Raw genomic sequence first — 25,119 nt, 5'->3', positions numbered from 1 at the left:
AAATAATTCAAGTTGCTAACAATTAATAACAATCAGACAGGTAGCGTAATTAGCAAATACTGAATTTCAGGTACTAACTGACTTACTGTATACCAGTCTTAATTTTATATGGAAATCTTTTAACTTCCAAAAGATGCACTAACTCTGCAATTTTTGGAAAAGTAACAAGCAGATCATAATTAAAAAATAAGTAAAATGTAAAAATCATTGTAAGAGGGCAGGGAGAAGGGACAAATTCCATTGCAGCTATTCCTTCAGGTATGTGGATGATAAAGCCACGTATACCTGCCTGAAGTTCTGAAAAGTACCAGGACACAGATTAGTCCATTTCAAATACTGCTGTTTATTTTCTCATGAGAGAAGTTAGGTCTATGAATAGACTTGTCTCAAAGTAATTTAATTCATTGCTTGTAGTGATTACATTCTTTAACTCTTGAATGAACTTGGTATGACAGTATTGCCATCTAAATTCCATTAAAGCCATCTAAATTCCATTAAAGTTTCTCACCTTTAAAAATACAGTTTATAGTTGCAGTTACAGATGGAATAGTTTACTGATTGCATCACTTAATTCCATTGACTCCACTGCTCATGTGCATGCTTTGCTTTTAATCCTGCACTTTTTGGCAATGATGAAGTTCTAAGACAAAAATCCATTCCAAGGCAAATTCCATGTACAAATAAAGGTATTGGCTCCCTAGGGATTTCCATGGCCCACGTTACTGTAGTAGCCAAGAACCTAACGAACAAACGTTCATGGATTTCATCTTCTAGCCATGCTATGGTGTAGAAGATACGGAGAACTAAGGCACAAGGGAGATTTAGTGATTTTAATTGAGGTCTTCCAAACAGTTTATTATTGAGCTGGGTACTGAAATCAGTAGACTTATAGGTAGGTAGCTTTGAAGACCTACATCTTCATCCAAGATTTGGCTTCCTATCTCCCAGTGCTAAGAATGCTATATGATTTAAACAGCATGATAGGTACAGTACTAGGACTTACATCAAAATAATAACAAAATTGAGTTTTAAACTGTATTCATTTAAGATAGATTTCAGTAGTACACCAGACGTGAAGAAACCCTGAGTTCTGAACTAGACCCTGCCCAGATCATGTCATAGAAAGCCACAGAGCAATTTAATAGCCACCCTTCCAGTGGGAAACAGACTGATTTATTTTCTTCATGATTCTAAAGAGGTTCTGGTTTGTTTCTGTTCTGTTTTGTTTTCTTTTGTTTTGTTTGCAATTTGCAGTTGCTTCATCACGACTGCAGAGGTTAGACAGCTCAACAGTTCGCACATACTCATGCTGACAAGGCCTAGCAAAGAAGCCAGCACTGAATTGTTGTGAGTATTCATAAGGGGCCATCATGAAAGCTCTTTATATACTAAACCCAGTATTCCTTGCCATTATTCAAGCAAGAGCCAGCATGGAGCAGAGGACCGAACTCAGACTCACTAGGGTGGTCATTTGGTCATTGTCTCAAGCTCAGTCCAGGAGATGCTACCGCTGTTCTTTTCCCCATCTCAAACTGCAGGTTCTTTCTGCTGAAACCACTTTAGCAGATAAGACAAAACTCAGACAACTGTGTTCAGATGATAGCTCGCCAACCATAATGTATTTTGTATGCACTCAAACTTAAGGCTAGAACTGATGAGATGATGAGACGGCAGTGGGCACAGGGAGTGAATTTACTTTATATGAGAACTTGAAGTAATTCTACCAGGAGCTAGGGAGAGAGAGAAAAAAAAAACAAAACCAACTAGTAAAGCAGAAGAGATATACTTTCTCTCTTTTTTTTTTTTTTTTTTAAGTGAGAGATGTGGCTCCATTAAGTAGCTGAATAAAGTTAAAATAAAGCTTCCCCTATACAGAATTGACCAGTGGCAAAAAAAGGATATTCTGAGCTGAATGCAACTTTGGATCAAATCTAGTGCTGTAACTCATGTTGCATTTCTCACCACTTACCTCTAAAACATGGCTATGAATCTCACAGATTCACTTTTCTTTCCAGAGTTCTGCGGAAATGCACTGTTTTCTGCTACATCACAAGTTTTGCAAAATATACAACATGATGAGCGCTTTCATCAATATGGCACCATTTCATGCTAATATTTTCTCAGTAAAACAGTTTTCCATTTAATTACTCAGGGGATTGTAGGGGAGATGGAAAGAATATTTGGATGGCACCAAAACCTCACCAGGCATTAAACATTCTTTGATAGCTGTTACATATGGTAGGCAAGACAGGCCAGGATCTGAAAAAAGTCCTTTTCTTTAGATTCCCAAGGCTGGGAGAGGGTTGGGGCCACCCAGATTTTACTAATTCTGGGCATGTTCAAAAAGTGCTTAGGAACAGCAAGTGTTACCAGTGCAAAACATAGATTGCTCAGGATCCTACTGGTGACATAAGCCTTACTTTATAGATCTTCAGGAGACTGCAAGAGTATAAAATCTTAATCTAATTGAAAAGCAAGCTTTTCATGCCACCACTGAAAAATAAGCACAGGAGATTTTTTTTTTTTCCTAAAATAGGTAAGTTTAGTGGCTTGTCCAACAAAGATGAAGCATACAAAATATATAAATCTTTTCATGCATACATATGTATAGATTAGACCTTGGTGTTATGTCAGTATTGTCAATGACAATACTCTCACTGGGTTCAGTGGGGGTAGAAACAGATAGCAGAGATCTGTACTTTTTCTCCTATATGCTTCAGAATTGCAGTGTTGAAAGCACTAAAGTATGACCAAGAAATTAAGTTCAAACACCAACCTGTCTACTAGGCCAACAGGAACGGGCCAGGCACATGAGGTGATATTTTCCAATAGGTTTGAAGAGTGCAACAAAGGCAGAAATTTAAAATTGGTTTGTTAAGAAAAATTAACTTAAGATTATCCAAAGTGTGGATTCCCACTGTATTTAAAATTGTCTAAAAAGTAGCAATCTACAGAGGTAAAGTAGCACACTTTGTGGGCACTATATGTATATGGGAGTTTGTATAAACATCTTTTTGCTCAAAATACATAAGTTATACAAACTACACAAGTTAACTTCAATTTCTATTGGAGTATCAGTAGTGTTTCAAGTGTCAGTGATATGTATCACATCGGTACTTGTTGCTTGTCCACTATTCTGCCAATTACATTCTAATCTTAAATGCTCGAGAGCTCTATAAGAATATCAAATTTACATCTAAATTGTAAAGGCTAATACATTGAGGATGACAGACACTAATATACTACTATTTCTTTTCACTTACGATACAGACCTTTTAGAGAAGCAACAAGATGGTGTGAACTAGAACTTCAGTATATGCACTGTTCGTAACTGTAATTTCAAAATGTCATGCAGGTTAGAAACCAAAGAGCAAGTTAAAATAATTTTGGATTTCAGTAAATTATATATTAAAAAAAATATGCAGGGAAAAGATTTCCTTCATTATTCTATCGAACTTGAAAACTTAAACAAATTACCTGAGTCTCAAGGATGAATGCATAAACAAAAACTGCTCATATGGGGGATGTGAAGTTGGTTGAAGGGCAACAGGAGAGTTTTCAGAATTTTGTGATCACAGTTCCTGAGTAACAGTTTCTTCATGGAAGGAATGGATTGATATTTGGACAAAAGGGAAGATTATGCATAACAACATGCCTCCTGAAATTTTCCAGATCCAGGTCAGACTGAGACCCAGGCCTGTAACAGAATACATCAGCTGTATTACTCTGGTGACTAAACTATCTGCATGCATAGAATCGGGGACTGACTCTAACCAAGCAGCAGAGGGGTTGGATAGCTGGATGAACTATCATAAAACAGCAATATAAGAGGATTTTTTTATATACTGAAGGAGAATACGCATATCAAGAGCAGACTGAAAAGAGAGCTGCAAATGGGTTGCACGTGGAACAACTGAGACGGGCTGTGATCACAGCAGGCTGCCAGTTCTTACATTCTGCTACTCACCTTTCTTAGAGAGAATGTCAAAGCCTTGCCTTTCAAAATAGTTTACGACAACAATACCATTTAGGTGCAACCTTACGGTGTCTGAGGATGTTTCTTCAGAACAGCTGGGTTCAATTCATATGCTTTCAAGTTGCATTTCAGGTATTTTTTTTAAAACGTTTGTTGAAGCCACCATGACAAGCTGCCAGAAACCATGAACTGACGTTCTCAGAACAGTTCCGTGGGGATACTCTGCGCAGCTCAGTTTGAGTGCACTCTCAAGATCAGGAATTTAACAACATTTAAGGCTGCTGGTGTTTGGCCATTTAACCTTGCAAAGAAGTTTACCATAGAGCACATGGGACAGGTCAAGCTTTCTGCCATGGTGGCTGTAAGTTGCCCAGCTGAGCATCTGCAGTGCCATTACACAGCCAGTGGATTTGGCAATGGCACTGTCTAAGCTTTCCCAACGCTTTTCTCTTCTGAAATCCTTGTCACCACCAAGGCAGAAGGCTCAGCCAGGAAGGACAGTTTCATTGCCAAAGGCTGGGGCAATAGAACATACTAGTTTCACTTTTATTCTAATGAAATGTTAAAGGGAACTTGGCAAAATCAATGATTTACTTTATCAATGAAGGATCCCAAAGAGGATTTGTAAAGACAGGTGGAGAAAAAGAGTTCCAAAAAGGTGTGAATAATACTCTGAAAACAGCTGGTCCATAACAAAGGAATCGTCAGGGTGGAAAAGGTAAATGTTGTCAAGCTGCAGTGAACAAGGAGAACCACAGCGTACATCAACAAGGTCTATGCACTTAAAATGCATTTTTCAGCCTTGTGCCAAACAGGCAAAGGTCTCCAGATGCAGGAAACTAACCCCAGTGCTGAATCAAAACTGCAAGAAAACAACTGTAAAATGAACATAAGCAGAAGTCTGTTTTGATCTAGGACAAAAATCAGTATACATTAGTAAAAGATTAAAGTGCATTATTAATAGATTTATGTTGTAGATCTAAAATTAAACAACAAATGCATGTCTCCCTGAAATACTCAAACCCCATGCTTTAGTAAAACATGCAATAGCTTACTTAATGCTATAATATTTTCTAGTGTCATTGCATCCTAGACCAAAATCGAATCAAAGAATCTCACTAATTAATGTTTGTTTATTTTTTCCCTTAGATGTCATCTCTTTCTTCTACTTTACCTGAGGTGCACTACCACAACTTAGGAAAAAGAGCATTAAAACTCTTTGCAAGAACAGGGTAATAGGGAAGAGAACACAAAAGATTTATCAAACAGCTATGATGTTCCTTTCATGCATTGGTTAGTTTAAAACAAGAATACAAAAAAAAAAAAAGAAAACAAAACAACCTCCCCCTTTCCACTCAGCATCTCTGTCATCAGAAATTTGGCAGTAGTGCACATCCAAAGCTTTTATCAAATGAAGCCACTCATTTTTACATTGTTCCATCTGTTTTATTGTAAAATACTAGACATTTACGTATTTACTGTGTATGTATTTCTTTTAAAATGTGTAAGTCTTATGTAAATGGATATAAATATGATTTTTTAAAAATAAAATCTATGGTACATGGGGTCTCAGTGCAAACATTTGACAATACAGTGTCAATAATACTGTTTGTATCTTTCCATTCCACCATTTTTACAGTTTTTGGATTGTAACAGTCAAATGAATATGTTTAGCAGAGTTAGAAGCTTCAACATGTTCCTACTGAGAAAAATCTGTCAATATTTAAAGCTGAACACCTGCCTCTGATGATGTATAATAGAATGACATAACCTGGAACTGGAGCCAAAATGGACCTCTAAAGACAAAATGGAGATGTCAGTTATCTATAGAGAAGCACCATGATGGCTCACCTCTTAAACAAATAAACCCAGAAGAACTGTTTACAAAAAAAAAAAAAAAGCAATTTAATAAAACATGATTTATACAAAAAACCAAAAACTTTCTTCTGTTACCTGCGGACCAAGAAGAATCTTGCTTTATCAAGAACCACCTTTTTGTTCCAGGATCTTCAGACACCAGCCAGCATTGGAAAATTAAATCTAATATATGCATAGAATCAGATTCTTGTTTCCAGACATATTCAACAAAGAAAAAGAAAGAAAAGAGAAGCCAAACCCCACCATTTCTTCATTATAACAGGGCATTAGACAGGCTCCTGTCTAACGTTATGCTTTTAGCCAAGATGGCCTTGCTGAGACTTCACAGAAGTCGGTTTTATCAGAGGAAATAACTGAAAGACAGAGTGATTAATATATAGTGTATAAAAGTTTAGAAGAGCAACTATTACCTGCTGTGGCTTTATTTGGTGGTGTTATTGTTGTTTATTCTTTGTTTAAATGGGAAGTTTCAAAGTAAGACCTACTTAATAGTCATTTACCTATTTGCTATTTTTCTGCTGCTTGATCTTAGCTCAAGACCTGTCTTTTAGTTATTTCTTTTAGCAGTTTGATCTGCAGTGTTTGCACGTACATAAACATTTGTTTTGTCTATTTTCATTTGGCAAACTTCAGTCAATCAGATGGTGAAAGATTTTTCTCCCCCAATGTCAATAAAAAAAGAATTCAGTGCTATTTGTGTTTATAAGTCTATTAAGCTTGGTACACAGTAGTATTAAAATAGTTCGGATGCCAGATACTTCTCATAGCTAAGCATAAGCACGTTTTGCCACTAACAGGTAGGAGTTACAATGGATTTACTGGTCAGAATCTGCCACGAGAGGGAGCACTGAACTTGCTGATGGGTGCGATATGATGGCTTGTCTTAGCGCGCAACTGTATAAAGACATGGCTTTTTTACGTACAGTTCTTCGGGCTTAACCGACTTCGTTGCTGATGTTCTTTCTTCTCCTCCCTCAACCTCTTTTTGGATTATTTTAGTCCAGAATATCACACAGTAAAGCAGTGCAAGCACCATTTTCAGTGGTTACAGTATCATTTGGGTACACTTCCCCTCTTAAATGTCAGCTCACGTTTTGCTAAATTCCTTCTGCAGCCTGCATTGCCACAGCCCACACTCAAATTCAGGGGGCAGAGGGGAATGAGGTGTGTTGAGGGAAAGAAAGAGCAAGATCTTGCACCCAAAACTGCAAGTGTCCTTTCTTCCACATAATGGAAGAAAACAGACCAGGAGACTTAAAAATATTTTTTTTTTAAGAGTGTTATCGTGACTTCAGTTTTAATCTCCCGCTAACATATAAAATCTCCAAATATATCCCTGTCTCCTCCATATGAGCTGAAGCTCTACTCTCAACAGCTAGAAACTATGGCTATGCTAAATGTTGGCTAGTTGGCTGTTACCGTCAGTACACTGGAAATAATTATTACATCAACCTCTTCCAGCCACGTTTCAATAACTCCCTGACCATTCAAATCTACCCACATGCTGTTCTCTCTAAGAACAAAATTCAGAAAATCAGTGCTCTCTTACCACTTGTTAAATGGGCTTGTTCTTCCTTGATGGTCTAACCAGGCAGCACTGTGGTCACGCACAGGAATGACTAGTCTTTCTCCCTTTCTCCATCTCGGCACAAAGCTAAAGCTGTAGACAAAGCATTCTGCAATCACAGCTCCTCAGCAAAAGGCTCCTCTGGAAAACAGCAGCAATGCCCGTGAAACAACTGTTTTTCCATACTGTACTGCTGCAATAAGGTGGCTTTCTGTCTGGGTTTTCTGAATGCTGATTAAAGAGAAATTTGGCATTTCTGGAATCCTCCACAGTACCAGGGTGGTAGCAGAGCGAGTACACCTGAGCACTCTGCCCCCTCTCTTTTATACCAGTCTTGATCTTAAATGATTCCCACCAAAACGGTGGGGGGTGAGTGGGTGTGGTAAAATTAATAAAATAAAATTTAAAAAAATGCTCAGACTTCCTCTGAAAGCAGAAGTTATCACAAACAGTTTTGTCGTGGAGACACTTTAAGAATGCTAACTATTCAAACTTTTCACATTTCAGAGGACAGATAATTGTTTCTCATCAATAATAATATGAGCAAATAGCCCCTCAGAAAGGTAAGTGCCTAAAAATCCTAAAAATCCATTATTAATGTTGGTTTGGCTTTTTTTTTTTAAAAAAAAAAAAAAAAACAAAAACACACTCATATTAATTCTCTCTTCCTTAAAAAAAAAAAAAAAAAAAAGACACTCATATTACTACTCATATTACTTCTCTCTTCCTTAAAAAAAAAAAAAAAAAAAAAAAGAGCTCCAAACTAGACAGGTAGCCTTTTCTTACAAATGGAGAAACTGGTGTAGGAACATGAGATGTCATTGGGAAAACTATACAAGATCTAGGAAATTAATTCTCTTCTCTTATGTCCTATTGCAATATCTTTACTAGAGGGCTTGTGCTCTCACTAATTAGTTCCCCTCCCCTGCTTCTGCAATTACAACATGATGGCTGCAGCTGGGATAACTATAGCAAACATACACAACAACCTCTCAGCTTTCATTGTACAAAAAAGTAACAAGCATGCACCTTTTGAATGTACCAAAAGGTTCTCTGTGATAAGACCCTTGTAGTTTCTCACTGATTTAAAAAAAAAAAAAAAAAAACAACCAAAAATCAACCCCAACCAAAAAACACAAACATCAGTGACAACTCCCAAGATCTCTCTCTTGTTCTGCAGCTTTTCAGCATACATTGCTAAATTGTAGAACTGTGAAACTGCAAAATACTCAGCAGTCTCTGCAAGGTATTCCGTTACTTGTCATGGGCCTCCTATTAAAACCTTGGTACTTCAATAATCCATCCAGAAGAAAATAATATCTTCAACTAACTCCAACTTATATAAGAAGTATTTCAAGAAAGTTCATGGGACTTCTCTGAGGAGCAAAATTACCCCCACATATAAATCACTAACCTGTGTAGCTAGCGTATCTACCATAAAGGATCATTAGCCTTTACTCAGTTTTTAAATGCTCTTACTCCCTGTTCAGATTGTGATTTTCAACTAAATCAAATAGCTCAGCAGGATAGCTACCTTATTCAATTATTTGGCAAAAAAACAAGTAGAGCACAGACTCAAACTAGGCTGGTTTATTATATGACCGTATGACCTGGTTCAACACAGTTGGCTCAGCTGCAGGCAGTCCCTAGTGAAAAAAACACACGGACATTTTATTTATTTCCTAAGTAGAGCTCGTTGACTCTACAAAAAGGTCACAGGCACAAAGCAACATCGAGGTATGGCTCATGTTAATTAGTACCTATCTATCACCTTTTAGCTCCTACATCAGTCTTCTGGTTTATCTCTTAACAGGGCTGTCGTCCTTACCTCAACACCATAGGAGATGACAGTATTTCGGGACTCTTTTGAGGACACACTGCCATAGCAAAATATATCTAGACTTAACTGCTACCTTAGCTTAGCCTAAGTACGGACCCTCTCTTCTATACCAACATCATCTGAATTTGTGTATTGTTTACTGTTTCTTCCTCTGGAAAGCAGAGGAATGCTTTTAAACATTTCTGTGAATGTATATTTTAAAAAGGATATTTACATTGGCGTTCAATTAAAAACCTGCGGCTTGAAAAGTAATGCATGTAGAGAGTGTATCCTCCATCCCCTGGTTTGCTGAGAACCATGTAAGTATTTTGAAATGGCCTTTAAAGTCAAGAACGGGCTGCCTAGTATCTGTATTAGCTAAAATTCTTGGTTATATATATCTCAGTGAGCCTGAAATGTCTAATTATGTCAGCCAAAGCACATTCTGGTTATCCTTATCGTAAGTGATACACACTATAACATCAAAATTATCAGAAAATGCAAAGGGTAAATGCCTGCCTTTATTTAAAATCCATAGGTTTTATTCAATATTACTATGGACAAATCAAGATTTTCACAGATTTGAAAGCCAGAAATTATCTATCATTCTACAAAAAAGGCACTTCAGAAAGTTATTGAGTAATAAATTATAGGAACCTAATTTATTAAAAAGACTTAGGAAAAAAAAAATCAATGCAATCAAGAAAAATAATTTTAAAATTTATAAAAATTTAAAAGACAAAGGCTCATAATTTACAAGTAAGGACAAATACATCTGCAATAATGTTCACATTAGAATTCCTTTTTATCGCTGTCCTCAGTTCGTGACTTACCTTTTGTAAACTGCTTTAGCCTAATTCAAATTACTGGTCACTTTATACAATAATGGATTGAAATGTAAGGCTACATGACATCATATGAGATAGATAATCCAGTGACTCCTTCCCTTTAAGGCTATAGAAATGTACAAATTTTACTTGCAATTCTTAGCAACTTTAATATCCAGCATATAATGACAACATGCAGAGACTTTAGCTTCATTGGCTGTTACAATATGATGAAGAACACAAATACGTATAAAGTAAAAAAATTTAGTCCCAAATCATTACTAGTTTTCAAAACGTGGTATTTCCTAACAGAAAGTGTCTTTGTATACTTCAGTAACTGACATGTTTGCCGTCAACATATTATCCCGTTTACTTTTTCTTTAGCACTTCTTCAATGTGTTTAAACACGCTAGCATCTTCAATGGTTGGTGTTATCTGAAAGGGAAGAATACACAGAAGCATACGATAGTAGATCGTGGTCCTTCAACAGTAAAACCGAATTTTATGCGGATAATCTCCTAAATCTAGCCTTCAAAAGCAATCAAGAAAAAAGTATCTGGAAAGCTCTGGAACATGCAAATCTTTTGGGTAAGCTACCGTAGAAACAAAACACAATGTAATACCTGAAGTCAGGGCCCCGTTGCAGAACGGTCTAGAGAATCGAAACCATGATGTTGTGTCTTTGGATGTGCACGTGTGCCTAATTCATTAAAGCACACATCTCCAGCTTACCTTATATGGCTTTCCACTGACAAGCGCAGAAAGAGCTGAACGTGGTATCTTGCCAGAGCGTGTTTTTGGTAGTTGTTTCACAAACACCCCCTTCTGGAAAGCTGCTACTGGACCAATGTTAGTTCTAACTCGCTCAACAATCTCTTCCAAAATCTTCTCCTCTTCTATCTTTATTCCTAGTGAAGAAGTTCATATCCTTTAACCTTTCTGGCGCTTATGCAAGTCTCAGTAACATCAGTAGCAGCGAGATCTCACCTTCTCTCAGTACACACAGCGCAAATGGAACATGTCCTTTCAAAGGATCCTCCTGGCCCACAACAGCACAGTCTGCCACAGCGTGATGGAAGAGAACACACTGAGGGATGGAAAACAAAACTACACTGAACTAATAATAACTGAACATTTCAGTGAAAAAAATCCATAGGCATGCACATAAAAAATAGACTAATTTCTTACATTTTGACAGCAAAAAGTATTTAGTCAGTACACCTCAGGATTACAGTTACACAGGTTGCAGATGCACATGTGCATATACTTTCATACACGCTTAGGTGTAGTTTTCAAACAAATATAAGGAAAAAAATATGGCAGCACACTATACAAATACAGAACACAGCAAAGGTGATTTCCTTACAGCTGTGGGCAAGTATCACATCTTTGGTTTTGTTAGTGAGGTCTTTGCTGGAACAAATAACATTAGTCTAACATTACAAATAACATGGAGTTAAGTGCATGGAGTAAGGACCAAAACCACAGAAGCACTCTTGCTATAGGGCTATAGTCACATTGGTTCATTCTCTCTGGGTCCTTCATCTTTTTCATTCTGTGCTGCACAAAGGCATAGTTTCAACCAAAACCAAATGCAGGCCCAACCTCAGCTTGTAGCCAGCCAAGATGGTTCAGCTGACTCTCTTGGAAACATCAGGTCTCAGCCTCCTTAGACAAAAAAGGGAATTAAACCAGAGTCCACTCATTCCTACTACACTTTTATACAAGTAATGGACAGCAGCACTAATATCTCTCTTTCAGGAAAAAAAGTGAGAGATTCTCTTTTCTTTCCAATTAGCCAGCTGAGCTTCCCACTTCCTGGAAAAAAGTCACCAAGATGTCTTGTACATACGGAGAAGTGTGTCACTAAGTCTGGGACAAAGTTGGATTAAAGATACCGGCTGTTGTGAATCCTCTTCCAAAGCAAGTGGCTCTTTTCATGTAGTTATCAGTGTCCCTTGGGGCACCTTGCTGTCAACAGTGCTTTCAACATGTCCTCTGTACTCAACCACAAAAAGGACCTAACGTGACCCTACACAAAGGCCACATAGAGATCACATAATGTGATTGCGCATATTAAATTATTTGTGCATACAAGAACTATATTTTTGCCAATAACAGATCTTCACATGCTGTGTTGTCAAAATCAAAGTGCAATCACTGAAAGGAAGACTAACTAAAAGAAGTTTTAAGAATAAAGGCTTTTTTTTTTTTTTTGTAGGGACACCACATGGTCACTACAACACACACCAAGTAGCTTTTAGCAAAATAAATCTGCACAAAGTGCTTCTTGCATAGTTTCTTTGAAAGAAGCTATACTCCCTTCACAAACTATGATTGCAGAAATGTCCCATGCTACAAAAAAGCAAATGGGAAATACTTAGGCTTAATATTAGAAGCATGCCCTATCAAAGTACAAAAGCATGACCATCTACGCACACCTTTTGAAACTGTAGATTTTTCACAGTAATGAAATGGGATGTGCAAAAGCTATCTCTAGAACAGCAAACGCAACAGCCTGGAGTTTGTTCTGGCTGCGCTCATCCCAGAACTAGAAGGGCAGAAGAGCCTGCTGTAAAAATGCTGAAGCTAAATATACACAAGTGCATTTGAATTCAGATGCAGTCTACTTTGTCCAGAAGTCATTGTATCCAAACTAACAAATCATACAGGAATGAACCTTACGCAACTCCAAATCTCCACGGTATTTCAATGCATCACATACACCTATGAGCTTCTGTCACTTCTAGTCCAGAGCCTTAATAATGCACTGCATTTCCTGCTATAAATACACATTCTTTCCTGTTCTTACTTCCTGACCGCAGAAACTTGATTGCCATTAGGAAAAGGAAAAGGAAAAGGAAAAGGAAAAGGAAAAGGAAAAGGAAAAGGAAAAGGAAAAGGAAAAGGAAAAGGAAAAGGAAAAGGAAAAGGAAAAGGAAAAGGAAAAGGAAAAGGAAAAGGAAAAGGAAAAGGAAAAGGAAAAGGAAAAGGAAAAGGAAAAGGAAAAGGAAAAAAAGGAAGAAAATGCAATGAATTATGGAAAAGCAGATTAGTAAGGTCTACACCCAGGGAACTGTGCTTTCCTCAAAAACATAGGAAAAATGGTCTGCAGTAATCTGACATTACCATCAACACCATAATTACTTATCAGGCATCAACAAGACCCCTATGGTGGAGACTGAAGTGTTGCCAGCTTGTTTTGTAATGGCTTGTTTCTGTCATTCCAGTCTGTCACTTGTTTACGGAAGTCTTATGTTAAGCAGGAATATTGCAGTCGCTGTAATATTTTTCTTCACTAATCTATCCAAAATCCGATCAACATGCCTTTGACTTTGGGACAGCTAATTTCAAATGATTGAAAACATAAATACAAATTTGAAAATTATTGAACTTTGTAAAACAGCTGAAAAGAACAGTATCAGCATTAGACATTTAAAAAATGTTTGAAAGTAAGAAAAAAAACCTCAAGAAAGTGAAATGGCATTCCTGGAATGATCGCTGCGCTGCAGACAGACACCCCACTATCAGGAAGGGGATTTCTCATGCTAAATTCCTCAATTTCAAGTCTGTTGCCTCAGATAGGCAAGATTTGATTTGGGCTTTTTCAGAAAAAGCCAAGGCAAACATGGACACCACAGATGTACAGACAAAAGAGATGGATGGAACAACACAAGGTGAGGTTACCATAATGGCTAACATTCACTGGTTGGCAAGGTAAACAGTAACATCTTCTGCACCGAAGGGAAGAGGGACCCCCAATGATACTAATAGATAACATAGACAAAGAAACTAATTGTTTGGAACATAATGAAGCTGAAATTCTTAGTTGAAGCACTAAGGAAAAACTTGTTAAGCTTGTAATGAAGCTATAATGTAAATGCAGATAATATATTTGCTCAACAAGGTGACTGTCACTTAATTAGATGGCTATTCAATGAACCTCTAATTCTGTATTTACTGATCTTACTGAAGAGCTAATTGTGGTCCTGTTAATGCTTTCCCATTTAACTAGCAATTTGTTGTGCATGCATTAACAACACTCTTGTTTTTTAGCTTTGTTCAAAAGGTGACTAGAAAAGCTTCTAGAACTTCATAGTGATGGAACATTTTTTTGTTTCTAGCAGAAAGACCTAACTAGCAGGGAGAAAAACAGAGACACTGAGCTCAGGAGGATGGATACGAAGATAATACAGCTGAGGAAGTGACTCAATTCATCATTTATTATACTAGCTTCAGATTCAGCCTGAAGTGAAGAAACAATGTCCAGCTCAGCCCTTGAGCAGCAGAGCAGTACAGGTTGGGAATGAGACTCCCTGCTGCGCTTTAGTAGAACAATACAAAAAACTGACTTCAAAGGGAAAGGAGGTTTAAGTGGACTGAGAGACACCTTCAGGGCTTCATAGACCCAAGTCAGGGCAGCGACTGGTTCAGCTCCCTGGCTGACTGATCCTCGAAAGATTGCCTATTTGTTTACTCCTCTGTAATCAGAATGTCTTCTATTCTCTTTTAAGTTTTCTAGCCTTTAAAAAAATAGTCACTAAACCAATAGACATTATAAAGCAAAAAATTACTAACAGATTAGCTTGTGATTCAGTGAACAGTTAAATTCAGAGTCCTTAAAAGTGTATTTTTTCTTCATACATGCCCAGCACACCTTTTCCTATACTCCCTGAATAAGCAATTGATATGTCACCAGGGAAATTTGTAACTGGCAATCAATCACAGCGGTTCCAGAGAGGTGAGTGAACAATGATATGAAATTCAGATAGTATTATGAACTGCACTATTTTCAACTTTTTGAGTTGCATGGGTATTACGTTAATGACTTTCAATTTAACAGCAGGATTTTTTTACAGAAATTTTCATTGTTCATTTAGCACTGCTCATACAATAAGAGACAAAACAGCTCTCAAGAAACTGTGAAGGAAACTCTTCAAATCAAGAAAAAGCACTGAATGTGAGTCTACGTGAACCAAAAACTGTATTTCAGTAATAAAAGTTTCTACTCCTAAGAAACTACAGTAGCTGGTGAAACTACCTGGTTGACCCTACATTATCTTAATACATTCCCAATAAATATGTTATCAGAGCTTATAGGAATGCTTCCCATGATACCATAGCGCCCCTTAACTCCACCTTGAAACGTCAAATCATGCCTGTTTTATCAACCTCACCATTGATAAAACTTCTTATTGTTGACTAAGTTTATTATGGTCCTGGAAAGTACCTTAATAGGAAGGACCTGAAACAATTAATGTTTTTGTTAAAAGTACCAATGCAAATGCAATCAAAAAAAGCTGGGGGGGGGGGGGGGGGGGGAAGAGAGGGGGAGGGGAGAGAAGAGAGGTTTTGTGAGATTTTCAGTCTCAGCTTGCTTTATTTATCTTTCACTCTGCTATTTTACTGTCAGACAATGCTCACCTCTTCAATTGCGCCCGCTGAAATTCTGTGTCCAGCAACATTGATCACATCATCAGCTCGTGACAGGACATATAAATAGCCATCTTCATCCATATAACCTGCATCCATAGTATCATAGTATCCCTAGACAACCAAAAATAAACTCAGAAATAGTACTAGGAACATCCATCCATTTCCTGTGATACCAACAAACAAAACTGACTGTTTCAAGTGAAATATGTTTTTGCTGTGTGAGAGATTTAATTCTCTAATATTTTTCAGCATTCATATGTCATAATATACCATGCAGATCTCTCTCCAGAAACGGTTTTGTAGTCTTTGTTAAGACAGAACAGAAGACAATACATAAACCTGGATTTTTTCCCCACTCTGCTTTCTTTGACCCCTGACAGCTTGGAGAAGGATGTTGCCTGAATCTGCACAAGGAGAATGGAGTTGTTACAATACAATGACAGTTGTCAAATCGTCCCTAAAGGTATTCCTGTCTGCTGGATCCAAACAGACATCATCACCATTGTGATGCAAGTGCACACAAATAATAATTTGCCTGATCAATTCACTCATTTACTTTTATTGAACCAAACCTTCCATTTTGGACATCCACATAGGACCAATCAATCTATTTCTATAAAGAAAGGAGGAAGCCAGTCCTTGGGTAGTTCATTTGTCAAGGAAACATAAATAATTCAGTAAGGAGCCTCCGATGTATTTACACGCACAGTGGACAAGTGTATATTTTGGACTAAGTTAGAATGACTGCACAGTAGTAGTATATTTAAAGCTGTACTAGTCTAAGGTTGCGAGACATATCTTTTATTAGATCAAATTAATTTTATGTTCAGAAGCTTGAGGTTTACTTCAACTGTTTCAGATCTTAAAAAAAAAAGGAACACAAATGGTGTGCCCAAAATCTTAAAGTATGTATGAAGAAAGTTTTACCTTTAAATGTTTTTAATTCTATAACACATATATAAGTCTCCCATTAAAATAATATATGATAATTTTGTATGTTATCAAGTTTAAATATACTATCATTAAGTTCTGCAGGATTACCAAAAGTTTATATAATTCATTCTGTAATTCTTACTGGAAATTTTTGGAAATATAACTTCTGGAATGTTTCCTGATTTTCCCAAAGGCCTGAGAATGCTCCAGGAGGCAAAGGCAACCTTAAATTAAAAAGAGCAAAGCAAAGTAGTTAGAAACACAGTAATGAGTACAACTCATGTTTTCCATTCAAACTTTATATTCAGATAAATAATAATTGGCTATACAATCAGAAACTAGTTCTGTGTAATAATATGCTGATAACAGATCAAAAAGACCATATATTTGCTGTGATCACAAGCATATATCTCTGAACTGTATCTAGACCATACCTTTTATATAACATAAGCACCTCTCATATTCGATAAAATAATGTTTGGTCTAGTAAACACTATATACTGTACTATAAATGCAGTATTTTCTTTGAAAGTATACTGATAAAAGTCACTTAGAAATTTCTAAAATAACTAGACTTATTTTTATTTTTTTTTTTTAAGAAGTGAGACTGCAAAATTTTGGACTGCTTTATTAATTGAGATTTCAATGCATACTACACACCCATTCTTCAGTCAAGGATGTGAAAAAATGAAAAAATATGGGATATTTCACATACATATCTGTCAGAAGAAGAGAAGCTACAGAAGTCTCAGGGAACAAAGAAGTGGTTGTTTTTTCCTTCAAAGCTCTGATAGGGTTAAACACAGCTTACTTGAACTGCCTAAGAAATACATACTCAGACGTATCAACACAAATTTTATGACGCTTAACCCTAGTAACAGACAGAGAACATGCAAACAAGCATATTTATATAGATAAAATCATAAATGCCTCATATAGATTTTACTAGCATATGCTTGCATTCCTAACCAGCAAATTTTTAGCCTGAGGTACTTTGTTTTCTACTCTGATAGTGCCCCTATGACATCAAAAAGCAACATCTCTAGCAGTGAAACACCTCTCTGTACCGTAGCAACACTGATATCATTACAAGTCTTCTATGATGTTCAGGTCACAAGAACAGGCGCTACCAGCTCAGTCACATGCCTATTTCTAACCTCACATTTACAAAAACTAATTATTTATACAATATATATTTTTTTTTTACCTAAATATAGTACAAATAGTACAAGCTACGTTGAAAAGGCCATATCATCTAGTAACGACTCAAATCCATGATTTTTTACAGCCCCATTTTTTTCCAGCTTAATTCAGCTCAATTAGCATAATAGAATATACTACTACAAATATTACTACTTTCTCTGAGTGTTCTGGGTCAACACATCCTATAACTCACATTCCCTGGAATTATGGTTAAGGCAAGGCCAGAAATGCCAAGACACTTCCTAAGTAGTCACCCAGGCTTCAGGAGGGTGGGTTGGCTTCTGCCCATATGGAAAGAATTCACTGGCCTATTTTAAGCCTTTCAAGCTTAGTAAACATCTTTGTGATACACAAACATGACCTATAGAGTATTTGTGTTGAAAAAAATAGATTAGAAAAACAATGTGTTGATCCTGGTGTTTGTGTATATATGAGTTTAAAAGAAAAATCTCTTGTTTAGATTCAAGAAAAACCACTAGAGAATGGTAGTTACTATGGTTGTTGCCTGGTTGCTAATAGCACAGCAATTCATAACAGCCTCAATCATTGCAAATTTTGCACTTTAAATTTATTTAACAGTCTGAAACATCCCTGTGATGGAAAAGAAAGGAAAATTCATATTGACAAAAGTCCTTAATTACTCCACAGCTCTATTCAGTACTTTGCAATAATTTTTCTGAAATCAGAAAAACATTTTTCTATCTGTAACTGTAATTGTTTAGAAATCTAAACACAGAAGTATGCAACATATCACCAAGAATATAACCCCTGCTCCCACCACTTGAGAGGGAGGGGGCTTTTTTTTTTGCTGCTTTGTTTTTTCTTGGGGCTTTTTTTTTTTTTTTTAAAAAGCAAATGTCAATGATAAGTACATCCACAGTGCATATTCTGTGAGTCTACGGAGACCACACTGCTAAACTACTGGCTACCACAAGTATCTCTATAGCACAAATCATAGCACAATGCAGACACAATCTCAAAATGTGCCTCCATGGCTTTCTGTAAAAGATTACTTGCAGTTAGGACTTCATCCCACCTACTAGGCAAAAACTGAATGCCATCTTCCATGTGTCCATCTTTCAGACAAAATAACTCCAGAGCAATGGGCACATACAATTCTTCTGTGACAGTAAAGTTCTTAGCATCATGAATAAATAGAATTTCTAGGTGATGTGCAAACACAAATAATAATAAAATTAATAAAGGTAGAATTCAGCTTGTCAGAACATAATTACATGTATTGGAATTTTGCCAGGACATCAGGATTAAAGTGCCCGGAGCCAAAAATACCTCCATCCCACTGCTGTCAGTGGGAATGCTGCCATGAATTCCAAAGGGAGCAGAACTGAATCGTAATTATGTGAAAGAGCAAGAAGAGAGAAAAATAAGATAGTCAAAAAATAACAGCAACCTGAAAGCCAACGTCTCTTCTTTTCCTCAACCCCTCCATAAAAAAGTAACATTTTTAGATGTTGGGTTTGGGTCTGTTCTCCCTAGGAAACATAACACACACCTACAAAAGTTCTATATTTAAAAACTGTTGCCTCTTTGTCCAAACATTGCGTTGATACTCAAGGCCTTTTGGGGTTATTTTTAAGAGGATATATTGACCAATAAATGCCGGCTATGCATAAGTAAGCACGATTGCCCTACACATGATCTTGCTTTCCTTTCACAAGCAACAGGAGCACAGAAGACCAAGACAGACGGAGGTAGGCTCCTTCATCGTTTCCACAATATACAAAGAAGTTGCTTTGCTTGGTTTCCCTTTGAGAGTTATTTACTGTATTTCTCTAGCTATCTGTTAACTTCTCTCTCTCTCTCTCTCATCCTGCATATCAAGCCACAAACCAGCCAGTCTTGAGCCTTTGCATCTGCTATCAGTTTAAAGACAAGCCCTCCCTTACAGTATTCTTGCTGGGATTTTTCATATGGTCATAACTCCGGCAGCGTCTTCTATCTCATCATTGCTTCTTCCTTCTGGAAAGGACAGTCATGAGCTTCAACAAATACAAATTCAAGACAAGCATGCCAGCTTTTTCCAAAATATGAATGTGTTACCAGCTATATTGGATGAGGCTAACTACAGTCACCTCATCCCATTTAACTAGCAATGACCAGGCACAGTTTCAAACCCAAGTCAAGGTTCAAGCCAAAAACCTACACTGAGCTGAATCAAAGCACCTGAACTTGAGAAAAGTTTACCTTTGGATTTCAAACTTCAAAAAGGATGCATAGGTCTGAATTTTGATCTCACTCATGCCAATTTTTAACCAGTACAGCAACAGCTGTACAAATGATGCTATTCTCCATTTACTCCAGTGAAATTAAGGTGACAATTGCAGAACTACAGGAATACAGATCCAGGCTCATTTCTCATTTCAAGGTTGAATACATTTAGAACAGCATCAGGAAAAATAGGTAAACTGTGTAAATTAATGATGGAAATTATATGGGTTCATTTTACAAAGATCCACTCTGGTTACACTTTACAAAGATAAGAAGGTAATTTCATTATGAAGTGGAGAAACCAAGACAGATTAGGTAAGCTTGGCAGCATCACAGAAAAACTCTGAACTGCTTTCTCAGTAACTGTTTTCTACTAGAGAATTTTAAATGAGAATCATTATCTGTTTTTTAAGCATTGTTTTACAGTTCATTTATTTTTCATACAACGGTGGCTGACCTTACACAGAACAGCCCACCTTTAGCTCAGCCCAGGAAAATCTGACTCTGGTGTCTCACATCCTTAAAGGATGCCACTCACCAAAATGATCTAAGATTCCTTGTTGATGGAACAAAGCAATTACAGACACAGCACTCAAAAGATAATTTAAAGAGAAAAGCGCATTTTGGAAAGTACATATGAAAGTCAAAAAACTATTAGAGATGCTACCTTGCTGAGTTTCAGGAAAGACATCCTTTTATTTTATGGTAGAAAATGGTACTCACAGGCTGTTCATTACAGCTAGTCAAAGCAAGTATAAGCCATTGTTAAATGAGCTTGGGCTCATGAATGGAGTGAAATTGTCTTGACTGGCAGCTATATTATTACTCAGCATTTATGTAGTGCTGTGCATAAACATCACTTAAAATTTTTGATCGCAAGTTTGAAAACCATCTGGAATCTAGAAGCTTTTTCAGATATGAGGAACAACATCACTGGAAAAAGGGTGGAGAAGGGGCAAGAGAAGACAGAGTATCTCGAACACTCACAAGACTGCATGGAATATTCCTTTAATTAGCTGAAAGAGACCACAAAAGTAGTTTTCAGTGGGGATTTTGCAGAAAAAAAACCCTCTATAGTTAGTGGGGAAGAGAGCATCAAAAACTAGTGAAAGGGCTTGGAAAAGGTTAAAAGTAAAGAAAGTTCAATGCTACTCATGTACTCAGTCAGAAACCTGTTACAAAACCCATCTTTGGCACAAGTGCTCCCACACTGAAAATCCTACTCATTGTTTCATTTATAAAGGGAAAAAGACAAAGCTGATTAAAAAAAAAAAAAAAAAAAAACAAAAACAACACCAACAACAAAAAAAAAACAACAAAAAAAAACTAAACAAAAAAAAACACATGGGCAGCTGGCAAGGAGAGAAATCTTTTGCACAGATTCATCATGATCGTCTAATCTGACCTCCCATATAACACAGCTCAAAGGATGTCATCTACTAAATTGTGTCTCAAGCCCGTAAGTTTTGGTTAAACGACAGTGTTAAGATAGATATCCAAGTTAGACCTAGAGGTGTCAAAGAAAACTATTATATTCCCAAGAATTTGTTCCAATGGTTTAACACTTTCACATGTGTTTTACTTCTCATCTGAATATATCTAGCTTCTGCTTCCAATCTCTTTATACTTAATTAAACATCAGTCTCTCAGAGATGTCTTGGTCTTGTGGGTATTTCCTGACCTTGATAAAGTCATCTCTTAACTGATCTTGGATAAACTACATACCACAGTTAAACTGTAAGTTTCTTTAAGACAAGCTTTCCAGAACTCAAGTAACTCTAACTCTCCAACACTTAGCCAGCTTCTCAATAGCCTTTTGAAATACAGACACAAAAACTGAACATAATGAATTAATGGTTTTACTAACATCATATCCACGGATAATAATAATAGCTGCTTTTCAGTTTCCCTACTGACTAACAAGGGATCATATTGCCTGCTTATTCTACAAGCAACACTCTTCCCCCTCCAGCAATCTTCCTTAGAGCAGCCACTCAGACAGGTCTGCAACACGTCCTCTGTTGGGTTCCCTCTAATTTTCTGCTTCCTTATGTAATTTTTTTATTTATTTTATATTTTAGAAATTAATAGGAAAACATTAAAAACCACTTCCAAAATGTCACAGCACATCATTAAAATGACAAAAAATAAAACCAATTCAAGCAATGGAGATACAGTTTAATCCCCTTCAGACACTCTAGAACCATCACATATGAGAAAGAGAGACATTTCTCAAAGTGTCTAAGTACTTGAATTTTGGGGATTATAACAGTCATAGAAGGAAATTTCAGAATACTGAGTACTGGCTTTTATCATTGGATCTAATTTAATGATAAAAGAATATATCCGTTTAGAAGCACAGACCAGCAACAGTGTCACACACTTAGAAGACAAGAAAAATCGACAACATTCATTACTGAGGCACTTACAATGATAAGATCTTCAGCAGCTATTTCGGCATCTCAGGCAGCTCCTGTCTAACTGTCTTTCTTCTGACCTAAGGCCACATACCCCTCTCTTGGCTTCAGATGGAGTTTCCCCTTGCTTTCACTACCTAAAAACACTGCCATTGCCTCCCGGCCTCCTTGTCTTCCTGGGAAGGGGAGGAGTGCACACAAGAGCTGTGACCTTTCTCATGTGCGTATCCCAAGTTAGAAAACCCATACGTTGACCCATCAAGCCTTACAAGGTTTTTCTGTATTTTCTTTAATGGGACTTTGAGGTACTACAGTGCGCTGCCAAAGATTGCATCTTTTGCTTTCCATTTTCTTCCCTTTAAGCTCTTTTGCTTAGCATTTCTATTGTGCATCTTAATGATTACATTCCTGGCTTCAGCTTGCTTCAGGCTTCCATGTAGATACTGATATTTTTTTTTTTAATGCATTCTAAGAAATATTAAATGAGTAAGCTTTTTATTGAACACTTATTTGCTCTCTAAATACTGTAAAAAGATTGAACACAGTCCCACAAATAGTGAAACTGTGAACGGGGTGCTTACTTCCGAACAACATCTCTTCCACTAAAGGATATCAACTTTATGGTATTTGCTTCAAAAACCCTGTAACATGTCTATTCAGCTAACTTAAAATCTAAAAAAAAGCTGTAAATTTATCGTGATCCTTTCTTTATAAAATCTCATGAATAAAAAATATTTTTAAATACTGTTTTAAATACTTAGGGCATGTAGCGATAGGACGAGGGGGAATGGCTTTAAACTAGAAGAGGGCAGGTTCAGATTGAACATTAGGAAGAAGTTTTTCACTTTGAGGGTGGTAAGGCACTGGAACAGGTTGCCCAGAGAGGTTGTTGAGGCCCCATGCCTGGAGGTGTTCAAGGCCAGCCTGGATGTGGCCTTGGGCAACCTGGTCTAGTGAGAGGTGTCCCTGTCTATGGCACGGGGGTTGGAACTCAATGATCTTCAAGGTCTTTTCCAACTTAAACCATTCTATGATTCTATGATACTAGTTTACACTCTTACAGCATTGTACATAAAGTTTTGCATGATTTTACTCTATATAATGGGGTGGATCATCATTTGAATCATTTTAACTGTTGATAGAACATTATAATTTGCCTTCCTCTTTCTCCAGTAATCCCAAATTCATGAAAAAAAAACCCACAGCATTATTGGTCTATAATTTTTATATACATATATTTAGTGTCCAGTGACACGTTCACTATTAAATGCAATTTAACCAATGCAACCAAAGCATTTCAAAATTGTTGTACAATGTAACTACATCGTCTCACCTCTTTCTGAATATGGAACAGAAATATTTATGTGATTTTGTGCAGTGGAGATCGGTAAAACAAATTTGTAAATACTTATCCCGTAAACCTCCATCATTATGGCACAAAATTAGCTATACAAACACTAGAAGAAGTGTAACTAGGATCCAGCAGGAGATTTACTGGCAGGCATTACTCTCTGGATAGAATGAGCATAAAGCAAATATAGTCTTCTTGCTGTTGTGGGTGAATATAAAGAATAACACTCGCTAATGAGACAGTGCTAACAGCTGCTTCATAAAATAAACATAATGGGTTTGCGATCTTTTTAATGTACAAGAGCAAAACTGAGTTTCCAACTGCACTGGAATTTAAAGGGGATTTCTCTTTGCTGATGTTCCTTATGAGAACAGACAACTTAAGAAACTCTCATGGCTAATCACGATTACATATACATGCATACACACACACATTTTCGAGTGTGTATTAATTACTGTCAAGTCAGAACAATGCAGGCAGAAGTGTGTCACTAAATCAGATTGGTCTTGCTAATGGAAATGAAGGTCATTGTTACTATCATTTTCACTTTGGAATAAATCCTCAGAATCTTTCATGTCCGCAGATTCTAGCTCAAAAAAATAAAAAAGTAAATTTAGAAACAATTCCTACAAGCCCACCCTCATGAGCTGCAGTGATCTTCACTTTCCCTTGCCCTTTCATCATAAATGCGGTGACACTGCTTTTGATTATTTTATCCTGAAAGACTTGTGCAGTCAAAAATATTATTGCACTGTCCAGCTAAATTAGCCTATATGAGAGTTCTTGTCAGCAAAAAAATCTTTCCAGAGGCCATAGATGATCATTATATGGAAAAAAACAGGTATCAGTTGGCAGATGAACAAAGAAAAGAACTTACTTGGGGTAGGAAGATGGAGTAATTAAATGTAAGAATTACCTTTCTAAAGTATTTGACTCCTGCAGGATAAAATTAAAGTTTAAAATTCTGTTGTAAGAATAGATATTTTAAATACTATACTTATGAGCACGGCAGGCCTCAAGCAGCCCCCAACAGTCTTTACGGGGAGTTACACTGGGATAAAAATAACCAAGAGCAGCAGCATACCACTTTTGCACAGCTGGCCACACACCACTTACAATACCATTCTCTTCTCTAAGATATACTGAAGGATATTTCTCAAGTCACATATGTTGCAGATAAAGCAAACACCTGTGTCTTTTTCTAAAATGGTACACCGTATTTTGCTGCTGAGTGTATGACAGAGTAATAGTCAAAACTATCCTGACTCTCCCATTTTCTTCTGGCTTCATAGGGACATATCCCTGGGGTGACAGACACTGCTAGTAACAAGGTTCATCCCCACTATTTTTAAGGGGTCTGTACATGTAGAAGGCTGCTGAAGAGAGGAAAGACTTCTTTGCAGGAGGGCTTTACGAAAACTAGTCCTAATAAACAAATGAAAAAAGTTTTACAGTTAAATAACTGCTTAGCTGAATGAAGCAG

At 36.9% G+C, this 25,119-nt stretch overlaps 2 protein-coding genes across 5 annotated transcripts in view; one reads left to right on the top strand and one right to left on the bottom strand.

Moving 5' to 3' along the window:
• Window positions 1-1,334, top strand: part of PPFIA2 (PTPRF interacting protein alpha 2) — a gene marked incomplete at its 5' end in the record, with an annotated part of 340,138 nt that extends 338,804 nt beyond the window's left edge. For all 4 annotated transcript variants that reach the window (XM_082485262.1, XM_082485261.1, XM_082485264.1 and 1 more), the window contains one exon: window positions 1,255-1,334. In XM_082485262.1, coding sequence (XP_082341388.1) covers window positions 1,255-1,313 — 59 coding nt within the window. In that variant the 3' untranslated portion in view covers window positions 1,314-1,334. The remainder of the gene's footprint in view (window positions 1-1,254) is intronic.
• Window positions 1,335-9,896: 8,562 nt separating this feature from the next.
• ACSS3 (acyl-CoA synthetase short chain family member 3) overlaps window positions 9,897-25,119 on the bottom strand; it is a 70,010-nt gene continuing 54,787 nt past the window's right edge. Inside the window, exons 9-13 of the mRNA XM_082498384.1 lie at window positions 16,579-16,660; window positions 15,492-15,614; window positions 11,055-11,154; window positions 10,800-10,975; window positions 9,897-10,502 (exon numbers count right to left, since the gene is read on the bottom strand). Of these exons, the coding sequence (XP_082354510.1) occupies window positions 10,437-10,502; window positions 10,800-10,975; window positions 11,055-11,154; window positions 15,492-15,614; window positions 16,579-16,660 (547 nt within the window). The 3' untranslated portion in view covers window positions 9,897-10,436. The remainder of the gene's footprint in view (window positions 10,503-10,799; window positions 10,976-11,054; window positions 11,155-15,491; window positions 15,615-16,578; window positions 16,661-25,119) is intronic.

This window comes from Vanellus vanellus (genome assembly GCF_965231255.1).
Source record: "Vanellus vanellus genome assembly, chromosome: 1".
NCBI lineage: Eukaryota > Metazoa > Chordata > Aves > Charadriiformes > Charadriidae > Vanellus > Vanellus vanellus.
This window is presented reverse-complemented; position numbering and strand designations above follow the sequence as displayed.